This window comes from Hemicordylus capensis, chromosome 1 (assembly GCF_027244095.1).
Source record: "Hemicordylus capensis ecotype Gifberg chromosome 1, rHemCap1.1.pri, whole genome shotgun sequence".
Lineage (NCBI taxonomy): Eukaryota > Metazoa > Chordata > Lepidosauria > Squamata > Cordylidae > Hemicordylus > Hemicordylus capensis.
In genome coordinates this window covers 54,665,484-54,679,142 of record NC_069657.1, presented here as the reverse complement: position 1 = coordinate 54,679,142, position 13,659 = coordinate 54,665,484, and the positions used below count along the sequence as shown (strand labels likewise).

The 13,659-nt window shown below is 41.4% G+C and overlaps 1 protein-coding gene across 1 annotated transcript; it reads left to right on the top strand.

Annotated features, from left to right (window-relative positions):
- Nucleotides 1-122: 122 nt before the first annotated feature.
- On the top strand, nucleotides 123-12,979 carry PSMA6 (proteasome 20S subunit alpha 6). Its single transcript, XM_053254791.1, has 7 exons — nucleotides 123-350; nucleotides 2,685-2,779; nucleotides 3,618-3,699; nucleotides 3,997-4,152; nucleotides 6,601-6,779; nucleotides 11,398-11,492; nucleotides 12,763-12,979. The coding sequence occupies exons 1-7, from the start codon at nucleotides 275-277 to the stop codon at nucleotides 12,818-12,820; spliced, it is 741 nt and encodes a 246-aa protein (XP_053110766.1). The 5' UTR covers nucleotides 123-274; the 3' UTR covers nucleotides 12,821-12,979.
- The last annotated feature ends 680 nt before the right edge of the window (nucleotides 12,980-13,659 follow it).

Here is a 13,659-nt window from a genome sequence, read left to right as displayed (position 1 = left end):
TATTCCGCGCTATATAGCTCGTGCAATCAGCATTGCCTGTTGCGCCTGCGCATGATATACAATGACTAAGGAGCTGAAAGAACAAGAAGCAAACTGGAGGTTCTTCCGCTTCCCGTGACAATGGGGGCTGAGTACGCCTGCGCGGGAGCATGCGACCCGGAAGTACTCCATCGGCTACCCGCAGCCCGGTTGCTGGAAGTGGCCCTTGCATGCTGTTTCTGTAGACGGTTTCCTACTTCTCTGCCTCCTCCGCCCGTGCTTGCCCGACGCGACCATGTCCCGAGGTTCCAGCGCTGGGTTCGACCGGCATATAACTATTTTCTCTCCCGAGGGACGCCTCTACCAAGTAGGTGAGTGCCTGGCTAGAACCGCCCCGTCATGGCCCAGAGTCCCTCCTTCCTTGTTCTCCATCAATGCGGGAGGGAGAAAAGAGAAGAAGGCTCCACAGTAGGCTCAACAACCTGCATCTCTCTGTCGAGTTGTGAGGGATAAGATGAAATGGATACAGGGAGCAGCACCTCCAAATCTGCAAGAGTCACTTCGAAACGGGCGGCTTCCAAAACAGGGGCTTTCTTGTTTTGTTGCTCTTCGGTGACAGCATAGGAAGATACGAAGCGTTCTATTGTGCAGGGTGCTTGGGCAACTTCTTAGAAGTCGGGGGACCATAGGCAGCAAGAGCATTGTCCTTGTCTCAAAAGCGAAAGTGAAAGAGTTCGCTGGCTGCAAGAGAGGAGATGCAAAGGAGTAGAAGAATCTCACAGTTGCTCTTAGATAAATGTTGGCATTTTCGTGACAAAGCTGCACCTACTGAAACACCCCGTTTTGCACAACTGTTGTGATTCTTGATCTCTCTTGCACCTAGTCATCCTTTTTGGTTCAGCTGTATAACTGGGGCAGGTAGCTATAACTGCTTTCCTTATGCTGCATACCATTGTTAAAAAAGCAGGCTCCTGGAAACCTTTGCAAAACTTAAGATATAATAGAATAAATCTGATTGTTCTTTATGATAAATGCTAAGGCTCTTTGACTCAGAAATAAATCATCTTGATAATCTAAGTAACTAAATTCAGATCAAATAGGCATAGTCGGTATTGGAGCACACCATTTCTTTTATAGGTAAAGGAGACGATATATTTATGGGGTTGTGTACCCTGTGTGTCTTCCTCACTAGTTGGTGGGCCTTTTACCTTTGTTTAAAAGTAGCAATGTTCCCAGTGGTGTCAGGATCTGGTCAATAGCAATTTCCCTAGATGAGAGAATCTGAAGGTGAGGTGTAGAAAATGTGCATTCAGCCTATGGTATTCATGAGATAGGCTTTCTGTGGTGTTTTAGTTAGATTCAAGGGATGCAACTGTATTCTGAAACTGTCTTTAAAACTCCACTTCACTAAAGCTTAAGATAATGTTGGTATTGGGTAGCTACACTTTCTGGTAGTGTTTTCTGAAGCATCCAATATTTGTGGCTGTCGGATTGGTTGCTGTCAGATTCATGCAAAATAAAATGTGGGTCTGATAGGATAAATCCTGTTTATTTCAGTTGTTTAGAACAAGACTCCATTATTTTTTAAACTAAGTGGTGTGGCCACATTTGGAGTATTGCATACAGTTCTGGTCACCATAGCTTAAGAAGGATATTGTAGAACTGGAAAAGGTACAGAAGAGTGTAACCAAGATGATCAAGGGCCCAGAGCACCTTCCTTATGAGGCTAGGCTATGGCACCTGTGGCTCTTTATTTTGGAAAAGAGGTGATTATGAGGATGCAGGTTTAGAATAGGGATGTGCGTGGAACTGGTGGGGGCCAGTTCAAAGGTGGGGGTGACACCTTTAAGGATGGGGGAGGGTGCACACCCGCGTTTCCCCTGCCAGCATTCCCTTGAAAACCAGATCGGCGGGGCAGCAGAGTACCTCCCTGCAGCCCCGTCCGCTCTTCAGTCTGGAAGTGACTGGAAGTAGGAATAAAACGCCGAACAGGTTCGTGCACATCCCTAGTTTATAAGATTATGCATGGAGTAACAAGAGTGGACAGAGAAATGTTTCTCTCTCACACACACAACACTAGAACTGGGAGTCATTCATGAAACTGCTGGAATTTAGGACCAACAAAGAATTTAGTGGGAAAAGAAAATCACCCACCCCAATTGGATTCTTAAAAGGCACAGAAATATTGGTACTGAATAATGCAGGCAATTAGATCCTAGAAATATAGGACCCAAAAAAGAGAAAATTAAAAGAGAGTCTGGATGTCACAAATGCTATGCTAACTTGACAAAGAGGCACCTTTGAACATGGTGATTCTCTTTATTTAGCAGGGGGAGAGTAACTGGCCCTCTCCACCCCCAGCACAGTACCTCCAGTGACTCTTGCTGCTGTCTGTCTTGTGTTTCTTTTTAGATTGTGAGCCCTTTGGGGACAGAGATCCATCTTATTTATTTATTATTTCTCTTTGTAAACCGCCATGAGCCATTTTTTGGAAGGGCGGTATAGAAATCAAATTAGTAGTAGTAGTAATGTAGAAATATGAGTAAGTACATGTTAGCATTAGGTTATGTAACTGTGTGTGTTAAATATTAATACATAGCCAGTACTATTGAGTACAGGTTCTTAGAGTTTGTACCTGAGAACTTTTAGCTACCATTACAATACCATTATTACACAATTGTAACTGTGTTTAATATACCATTCAGAGTATGCGTTTAAGGCCATAAATCAGGGTGGCCTTACATCAGTAGCTGTTCGTGGGAAGGACTGTGCTGTTGTCGTCACACAGAAGAAAGTACCTGTAAGTAGCAGTATTTTTGCAAAAGTAGTAGTGTGAGCACCTCATTGCTCCTTGACTGTATGCTGATTTAACTTGTTCATAAAGAACAAGATTCAGTGTTCTGAAGACATGTAATTGAGTAAGGTCAGCTTCCTTGCTCAGTATTACAGTTTTTCCAAGGTATACAGCCCAACAGAGGATGTTGGCTGGTATCCAGACTAAGCTGTGATGACCTAATGGTTGATTATTTTCAGCTATCTCCCACCCATGTCTCCTGAAATCGTGTCCCTGAGGGTTGGAGGCCTTTGGGGATGTATTTTAGGGGGGCAGGGAGGACTGCAGAGGGAAGGCAGAATTGTTGAAGATCATGCCCCCTCAATAGAAAATCTTATTGTATCTGCACAGTGTTGGTCTGGGTTTTGGCCTTTTGAGAATAATTTGAATTAAAATCTGAATGGTAACTATATAGTTGCCAAGATCAGTCATGCTGTTATAAAGAAATTCCCTAAACTTTAATTAGAATTCTGAAGGACTCCAGCTCTTTGTCTATCCTTGTCATTCAGATATGTTCCTGGAATCACTTATTCTGGTTACTAGAATAAGAGGTCATTATAGCAATAAAACATTCCTTTAGCAAACATGCTGAGGACTGCTTGTTTCCAGGAAATGGGCATTTGGGATTCATGCTGTGTCACTTTCTTCTTTCCATATTGATAGCATTGGACTGTGGTGTTCTTGGATGGCAATGTTAGTGGTTTAAAATGAGATTTTAAGAGAATTTCTCATTTTTGTTGTTTAAATGAAATAACCTAATTTTGTTTAAGTAGAACACTGTTTAATATTCTGTTTTTTCCATCAGGACAAGCTACTGGATTCTAGCACAGTGACCCACTTATTCAGAATAACTGAAAACATTGGATGTGTAATGACAGGAATGACAGGTATAAATGTCTCATATTTAGAGATTTCATATGGTTGTGAATAATTTCTGCACAAATAATATCTGAAAGCTGAAATTCAGATTTATTTTTGTTAGATTAAAAAAAAAACTCTCGGCTAAGGAAAAGATTTAGATGTTGCCCTGTGTCTGAAGCTAAGTGGATTTGTTCCTAACGCAGACCATCTGGTGGGGGAATATGTTCTGCAAAAACAGCTTCCTTATTTGTATTTAACTGGGATTTTTCTTGCAATTTCTTATATGAAATATGAGAATTACCAATTTCTCTTCTTAATATCAGCTGACAGCAGGTCCCAGGTGCAAAGAGCCCGCTATGAGGCTGCAAACTGGAAATACAAGTACGGCTATGATATTCCAGTGGATATGCTATGTAAAAGGATTGCAGACATTTCTCAGGTCTACACACAGAATGCTGAAATGAGGCCTCTTGGTTGCTGTAAGTATAGCAAAATGTGAACAAAGTAGCAATTCAAAACTGGGAATTTAAGGCTGCAATTCTCTGCCTGCTCACTAGAAACAAAGTCCTATCAAACTCAGTGAGGATTACTACTGAGTTACTATGTCTGGGTTTGGTTGTAAATAATGAGAAAATATCATCCTCTGTGGCTAGCACTCTGAGCCAGCATGATGTAGTGGTTAGAGTGCTGGATTATAACCAGGGAGACCCTAGTTCAGATCCCCATTCAGCCATGATACTTTCTTGGTGACTCTGGACCAGTCACTTCTCTCTCAGCCTAACCTACTTCACAGGGTTGTTGTGAAGAGAAATTCAAGTAAATAGTACACCGCTTTGGGCTCCTTGGAGGAAGAGCGGGATAGAAATCTAAAAATAAATTTAAAAAAACATTTCTGAGGCCTTTATAATGGCCTCCAAAACGTTTCGGGCTCAAGCCTATACTCTTGTTGCATTTTGTTCCTTTTATGTACTAATGTTCACACACTTCCTATGCACGTTCATATCATGAAGTGTGGAACAACTTAAATTTTTCCTCTTAATGGTTCCCTCCCCTTAAAATTGTAGACTAAACCTTCTGTAGCCCATTGTAACCATTTAGTTCAGTACTTAGTGGACAAAATCTCTCCTGTGCCCTCTGAACTAGATTCCTCATTAAGAGTAGGTCCTGTTGATATGCTTGTCCAGTTATGAATTCTTTTCCACTTGTTTGACCAAAGCATGAGGATAATATCCTAGGAAGTGTGCCACTGACCACGTGGTGCCCATCCGGACTAGTAGGGATGTGCATGGAACTGGTGATGGCCGTTTCGGCTGGGGGCGGGGGATTACCTTTAAGGAGCAGGGAGGATGCCCTTACAACCCCCTGCTGAGTTTCCCCTGCCTGCGCTGTGTTTAAAAAGGGTCCTGTGGGGAGGCAGCATATCTCCTTGCAGCCCTGGTGTGCATTGGATCGGAAGTGCCTGGTGTGCACTTGTCACATGCATCGAGGTTGCCAGGTCTGATGTGCACCGGGGTGGCAAGGAAGTATGGTCACGGGGCCATTTTTAAACACCGGCGGGTGGGCAGTGTAAGAGCACCCTCGCTGCTTATTAAGGCTACCCACCCCCATCGTCGAACTGGTTTGGAGGTCCATAAAAGGGCCTCTGAACCATTTCATGCACATCCCTTCGTGCACATCCCTACTGATTAAAAACGAGCCGACATAATACCAAAGAGGCATTCATCATCCTCTGGACCCACTTGGTCAGGTCTCTCTTGGCTACCTTGTTTAAAGAAGACACTGGTAAAGCCACTGCTAAGAAAAACCTTCGGTGGACACAACTCTATCAAATACTGGCTGGTTTCCAATTGGCCATTTCTGGGCAAGGTGTTCTAGTGGGTGGTTATTGACCAGCTCCAGGAATTCCTGGATGCAAAATGATTACATGGATCCAATGTTCCCTCTAAGTCTTTTCATCTGTGTGCAAAATGAATTTTGTTCTGTCCAGCAGTATCAAGGCAGTGTGTGTGCACACACATGCATTCAGAATTGGGCCTTTTTGGTTCAACCGGAGAGCGGGATCTAAAATTAACTGAGCGGACATCAAACCAGTGTGTGTGTGCACCCATGCACACACCTTAGAGGGAACACTGCATGGATCTGTTTCAGTTTGACTTCTGGCCTGGCCATGGCACTGAGACAGCCTTGGTCACCCTGATTGATGATTTATAATGGGAACTAGATAGGAGGAGTGTGACCTTGTTGATATGAACAATTGTACAGCCCAACATATTCAGTGCAGTATGCTTTAAAAAGGAAAAGGCTGTCTCAGGGTATACTGTTAGTATGTGGCATAGATAACGAGTCTTGGGCTTCCAAAGGCACAAATCGATTACTAAATTTGAATCAACAACTGAGCACAGCCTTCCTGCTAAGGGAGTTTGTGCAAAGAGCTCCAAATGCATCAAGGTACATAGGAAGCTGCCGTATACTGAGTCAGACCATAGGTCCATCTAGCTCAGTATTGTCTACACAGACTGGCAGCAGCTTCTCCAAGGTTGCAGGCAGGAATCCCTCTCAGCCCTATCTTGAAGATGCTAAAGAGGGAACTTGGAACCTAGATGCTCTTCCCAGAGCTGCTCTATCCCCTAAGGGGAGTATCTTACAGTGCTCACACATTTAGTCTCCCATTCATATGCAACCAGGGTGAACCCTGCTTAGCTAAGGGGACAAGTCATGCTTGCTACCACAAGACCAACTCTCCTCCTACAAGGTTGTGGGGTTCCCTCTGGATTATGGTACTTGTTGTAGGTCAGCAACATCTGGAGTACCACAGGTTGGGAACCCCTGCCCTATTGGAATTAAGCCCATGGAAGAGAGATGGAAATACGCATCTGCTTAAAATGTTAGCTTAAATTATAAGGACCTACCTATTTTTTCTCTCGAAGGCATGATTTTGATTGGCATTGATGAAGAAAACAATCCTCAGGTATACAAATGTGATCCAGCAGGATATTACTGTGGATTTAAGGCCACGGCTGCAGGAGTCAAACAGACAGAATCAACTAGCTTTCTTGAAAAGAAAGTGAAGAAAAAATTGGACTGGACATTTGAACAGACAGTAGAGGTAGGTCATTAGGAGTATATCAAACTGGGGTTGCAACTGTACATATACTTTATAATCTGGTACATCTGTAGCTTGGTGTATTCAGTGGTACTAACAGTTTATGGCTTTCATTAGTACTTCCATCAAATTGCCAACCATCATTACAGACAGTATACAGGTGAAACTCGGAAAATTAGAATATCGTGCAAAAGTCCATTAATTTCAGTAATGCAAATTAAAAGGTGAAACTGATATATGAGACAGACGCATTACATGCAAAGCGAGATAAGTCAAGCCTTAATTTGTTATAATTGTGATGATCATGGCGTACAGCTCATGAAAACCCCAAATCCACAATCCCAGAAAATTAGAATATTACATGGAACCAATAAGACAAGGATTGAAGAATAGAACAATATCGGACCTCTGAAAAGTATAAGCATGCATATGTATTCAGTACTTGCTTTGGGCCCCTTTTGCAGCAATTACTGCCTCAATGCGGCGTGGCATGGATGCTATCAGCCTGTGGCACTGATGAGGTATTGTGGAAGACCAGGATGCTTCATTAGCGGCCTTCAGCTCTTCTGCATTGTTTGGTCTCATGTCTCTCATCCTTCTCTTGGCAATGCCCCATAGATTCTCTATGGGGTCAGGTCAGGCGGATTTGCTGGCCAATCAAGCACAGTACACTGTATACTTTTCAGAGGTTTGATATTGTTCTATTCTTCAATCCTTGTCTTCTTGGTTCCATGTAATATTCTAATTTTCTGGGATTGTGGATTTGGGGTTTTCATGAACTCTACGCCATGATCATCACAATTATAACAAATTAAGGCTTGACTTATCTCGCTTTGCATGTAATGCGTCTGTCTCATATATCAGTTTCACCTTTTAATTTGCATTACTGAAATTAATGGACTTTTGCACGATATTCTAATTTTCCGAGTTTCACCTGCATAGTCCTCAATTGAGTTGGGGGGGGTGGGGGAGGCTCATATACAAAGCTTTGCTTCCCAGAACAGAGACCATGCAACTATGTCCTCTTTTCCAGGAATCCTCTTGAGCTTCCCAAAAAACAGGAATGGCATCTCAGGAAGCTCAGAGGGCTGTAAGGGGAAGAGGAAACATTGCATGGATTCTACATTCTGCTGTCATTGCTCTGTACGTGAGCAAGTTACACTTCTGTTTGTCTCATTGCTCTTTGTCAAAACGTGTCATTCCCTTTTCATTTCCTTGATGTAGTGTATAGACTGATGCAATTTTTGCACTTAAGATTATGCTTGTATCCATCTTTGATATGAGATAAAAGCTGCTGTGTCATTTGTGAAAGTTGCACTAGTCTCTGTTCTATGAAAGCCAGAGAACCCTCCTACTCTGACTTTAACTGCATCTTATATTCATGCCCCGTGTCGCAACAACTTTGCTTTTCCATGAGGTATCCTTCATTAGAGAAACCAAACAGACAGGCAGATTACAACAGGGCTTAACAAATCCTAGGATCAGGGAGCCAAATGATGACTAGACTAGAGTTAAAGCAAGAGTTGTTTAGTCAAATCTTTTTGTCCCAGGCAACCCTATTTCTGTTCTAAGCATGTTATTTGTAGTTATTTGTAATGGGAATAAAGAGAAGCCCATTTGCCACCTACTTTACAATGTCCATCAGTAAGTACGATGGTAATTTTGTCAAGTGTCCATTGTCTGGGTCCTAAATCTTTTGGCTCTCCGCGATTGGGGGGAAAAAATGTCCAGGCCTAGATTACTAACTAGCATTTCTTAGTTCATGTGATAAGTCTGCAATCTGTAACTGTCCTAGTCAAAGAAGTCCTCTTCTTGTGTATAAGTCCATGTTCCTAAATGTGCCATCACTGTAGCAATACTTCTGTAGCTGGCTCATAGGGCAGATGATGATAGTAAAAGCATAGATCAGTGTCTTGACCTCCAAAATTGATAATCCGTATATAGAATACTAGTAAAAGAGTTTGCAGTTTGCAAGCATGTGTCCTGTACCATGAAGTCTGGACTTCCTGTGTGTAAAAGTACCCAAGAAAACTGCCAACGTTTGTTTGAACCGCAACCCTCACATTTACCTTAACCCTAACCCATGCATTTCCAGTGGGGGAGTTTCCCACATTTTCCAGGAATTTAATGAATTTTTCCAGTGTATTCCTGTTCTTTCATTTTTGTAGTCTAGGCAAGGTGTGGAAGCCACCTAATAGTGCAACAGGAAAGTAACTTGCCTAGGGAGTAAGAGGTTGCTGGTTCAAATCCCCGCTGGTATGTTTCCCAGACTATGGGAAACACCTATATCAGGCAGCAGCAATATAGGAAGATGCTGAAAGGCATCATCTTATACTGTGTGGGAGATGGCAATGGTAAACCCCTCCTGTATTCTACCAAAGAAAACCACATGGCTCTGTGGTCGCCAGGAGTCGACACCGACTCAATGGCACAACTTTACTTTAGGCGAGGTCCGGAATTTACCTATGAAAATGGCATGTTTCTATCTTTTGTGGTTTAGTTTGGGAATTTCATGTCAGTCAGTGAGGCCCAAGCAATTTTATATTATAGATACACTCTGGGGGGTTTTGAATTGGAAGGGCTTCATGACTGTGCCCTATTCCTAACTATAATATAAAATACCTTTTTGGAATATTAGAAATACACACTTTCCTGCATTTTAAGAGCTTTTGTTCTGGGTATTCAAATGTGTTTGCTGGTATCACTGTTAAGTTTGTGTATTGAACAGGAGATCTGTGCAGTGTAGCCTCAAAGGCATTAAAAGCATTTATTGCTGACTTTCCTTGTATGGTCTTGTTATAAAAGTGAGAACATTATTATAACAATACTCTCAATCTTCAAGTAAAGTCAAATGTGAGACCACAGTTACCTGAATTAAACTGAATATAAGTGAAAGGCTTTGAGCCAAGTTTCTGTTTTGGCATTGTTTCTTCACACTCACACAAATGGGAATATTCCCTTTAAACTTCAATATGTGTCACTTTAAAGGTGTAAAAAGTTTTTTAAACTTGCGATTAGGCTTGCTTCATTTTTATCATATTTCTTTCCATTATTGTCTGATTAGAAAAAGGTCTACTGTGCTGGGTAGACTTGGCAACAGAGGCTATGAAAAGTTAATTAGCAGTCATCATTAATATCCTTTGGGCTGTTCTGAGCACTCTAGCCAAAATCAAGATTAATTGGTTAAGATTCAAAAATTAATTAAATCTTAGCTTCTTTTGCATATATCTTGTTCCTCTTGGCCAGTGATAGAAACAGATTACTTCATATCATACTTGTTCAAACATGTCAGCAGTCTTGTTATGCCAAAGCAAAGATGAATGTTGGAAACCTTGTTGGACTTAAAAACAAAGCAAAGCAATATTCTCCTTTTTTTTTAAATTGGAACTGTTTCTGCTTTTAATATGAAAAACTGGCTTTACAAATAACAAAGTTTGATTTGTCTTTTTGCACGTTTATAACTCCACAAAGCAAATGCAAAACTTCCAGAGGAATCTTGCTGCTAACTCTTGGACTGTGTTATAGCTTTTTTAATCGTCATTATGCACTATCTGTATGTATAATGCTTTACTTACATGTTTGAATAACCCTTCCATCATCCTATCAATGTTTGCTTGGTTACTGATGTGAATCAAGTGAAAAGAAACAAGTTTAGTCTAATCTAGGCCTGCTCAACCTAGCCCCCCCAGCTGTTTTTGAACTACAACTCCCATAATTCCCAGCCACAGTGGCCAGGCCAACATCTGCAGGAGGGCTGAAGTTGAGCAGCCCAAAATTTATTACTCTTTCAGTAACTTGAAGGAATATTGCTTCCTATAGATAATCATGTTACATTTTTAGTCCATGGCTAGAGCATTGGACTGGAGACTTAGTACAAGTTGCTGCTCAGCTGTAAACACTGACTAGGTGACACTGGGTGGGAAGCTGTCTTCCTTTTTATAGCTGGCAACTTAATGCTGAAAGAATCTATGTAGATCATTGTAAGAATGAGAGAAGGAAATGTTACTCCACTGAGGCCTGGTTTGGGTTAAGCTGTGAGTGTGTGTAAAATCACAGTAACCCTGAGAGTGAGTACTTTGTAATGGGCCACTTAAGTACTTCAGAATGTATTTGTGAAGAATGCACTTTTCCCTCTGGACTGCATAAAGGTTGCCTCAAAACTTGAAAGTTTGGATTGTGGAGGGAAAGAGAGGTTTTACGCTTTCCTCCCGCATGGTTTCCCCAGTGAAAATCCTCCCTCTCCCAGGTGCTGTAGGTACTGGTAACAGCTGAAGAAGTGTAGTTGAGGAACAGCACAGGAAGATAGACTCCTTTCCACCCACATTCCTATCAGTGTCCTCCCCCCACACTCACACATACACCCCCCCCGCTAAAGGGTGGAGGAGGACACATACAAGTATGCATGTGCAGTTCGCTCCTAAGTTGCCTACTGTACTCAGCATAGAAGATTAAATGGTGCTAGAATTTTGTATTTGAAATAGTCTTTTGGGGGGCTTAGGAAAATGGGAATGAACAACTTAAAGAAAAATAAAGTGCATGTGTCCATATAAATACATATATATTTAAATATTGCATATGTTCTCTTAATACGTTTCCCTGTATGTTTATATTTACTTTTTAGACAGCAATAACCTGCCTCTCTACTGTTTTGTCTATTGACTTCAAACCTTCTGAACTAGAAGTAGGAGTTGTCACAGTTGAAAATCCTAAATTCAGGTAAAGTGAAGTGCCTGGAGAACTTTTGCTTATGCACAACTAATGTTAATTCCCTCCTTTTGTAGATAGAGCTTTGGTATGCTTTCAGTATTTCAACTTCCTAGCCCTAGAACCTGGCTCATTTCATTTTGCTGGGTCCTGTTGGAAGAATATGCACAGTGTTCTGGGAGCAGGTGGGGTGAGATAGTGGTGGGAACTGGATATAGATAAAAGTAGGCATGAGATTGATGGCTTTTTCACACATTAATATAAGTTCATTTTGCATAAAGATGTGCACTTTGCTACAAATCCTGAGCAACTGCTTCTGTATGTGCCTTTGATAGAAATCTACACGCTACTTCTTTGCATGTTGCACATGCTAAAAAAACTTGCCAAGCAGCCTTGAACTAAGGGGAGACTAGAGCGCTTTAAAGGTTGAAATGCAGAAAGCTGTGTACAGTGTAAGGTTCTAGGAACGTGTTAAATGAAGTTAGTGAAGACAAGTTAAATGAAGTTAGTGAGAGCCAGCATGGTGTAGTGGTTAGAGTGCTGGACTAGGACCAGGGAGACCCGAGTTCAAATCCCCATTCAGCCATGAGACTTGCTGGGTGACTCTGGGCCAGTCACTTCTCTCTCAGCCTAGCCTACTTCATAGGGTTGTTGTGAGGAGAAACTTAAGTATGTAGTACACCGCTCTGGGCTCCTTGGGGGAAGAGCGGGATATAAATGTAAAATACATACATACATACAAAAATCAGCAGTGGAAAGATTGGTAAGATTTTAAGGAGTAATAAGAGCAGGCATGAACAATCATTGTTTGTTTGATGTCCAGAGTTAGTGTAATGCCAATCCCATGGGGTGTAATCACATAAATACATCATTTCTACAGATCCCCTGACATTTATGGAGTTATAGTGGCGGGCCATACTGAGAATCACAGCATCTTCGTGGTACTTCCCAAACACACTATTGGCTGCATCATAACTCTCATGAGTCCAGAGATCTGTAGAGGTGGCTGATTAAGTCACAGCCTATTCTGGATTGGGGACTGAATTGTAGAGAGTCTGTTCTATTCTAATTTGCACCCTGTACTCCCAGTATTGAATGAAGGGAAAGGGAAAGTGTTTTAAGGTGCTAATGGGGTTTGTTGTCGTCCCCCCCCCCCCCCGCGCAGACTTCTGCTTTGAAAATAATCTTTTCTAATGTGATCCTTGGTGCTAAACAGTCTTTCCATTACTATCAGACAAATTGGATTTCTTGAATAACATTTCCCATTGTTTTTATCTTCTAGGATCCTTACAGAAGCGGAGATCGATACACACCTTGTTGCTCTAGCAGAGAGAGATTAGCTCTATTTAGAATTCCCAATTCCGTGACTTCAGACCACAATGTTTGGTGAACCAAACTTATTAATGGCTCTGGATATAGGCTGAAAATGGTCACTATCTGATGTATGCTCACTACCTGATGTATTTTACTCTGGACAAATAAAGTGGAGGTTTTGGAAAGCTTTGTTCTCCTTTATTGTCCAACCTTGAATTATACAGCATCATGGTGATTTAATTTATAGTGTTTGATAGTATGGTTATTCTTGCAGTAGCCGCAGGCAGCAGCTTTGGAAAAGTACTTTCAGGGGTAACTGGGAATGAGTTTACTGCTACCTTTTTTAAATTTGGAAACTCTTAATAGCCATTGTAGAGTGAAAATGACCTGTCTCCTGCTATTGGAAATTAGACAGATTCTACTGTCTGCTTTAACTACACTTCTCTTGTAACTTTTCCAAAACCAATGTTTAAACAGCCCACTGAACATATCTGTTTTTGAGTCCAGTAAAACAAATACTGAATTTTGATAGAGACACACACACAAATAAATAATTGTATTAAGGATAATAGATTCTGAGCTTTTCTATAAGATTATAAAGCATTCAGAGAATCATTAGTAAGTACAGAAATATTTGAGGAATATTCCCTAAGAAGAAATGTAAAACCCCAAGACCATTTTAAGAAGGTGCCAAATGAGGATGTTAAAAGATTGTAGGGGGAACATCTTTCCCTATCATTTCTTGAGACTGCTGTCTATCTGACAAACAGGGCAGTATAGTATAACTCCTACTGCCTTATTTTAAGTGCTTAAATTTTATGAGTTTCCATTTCTGCAAAAGCAACTGATTAGTATAGGTGCTGGC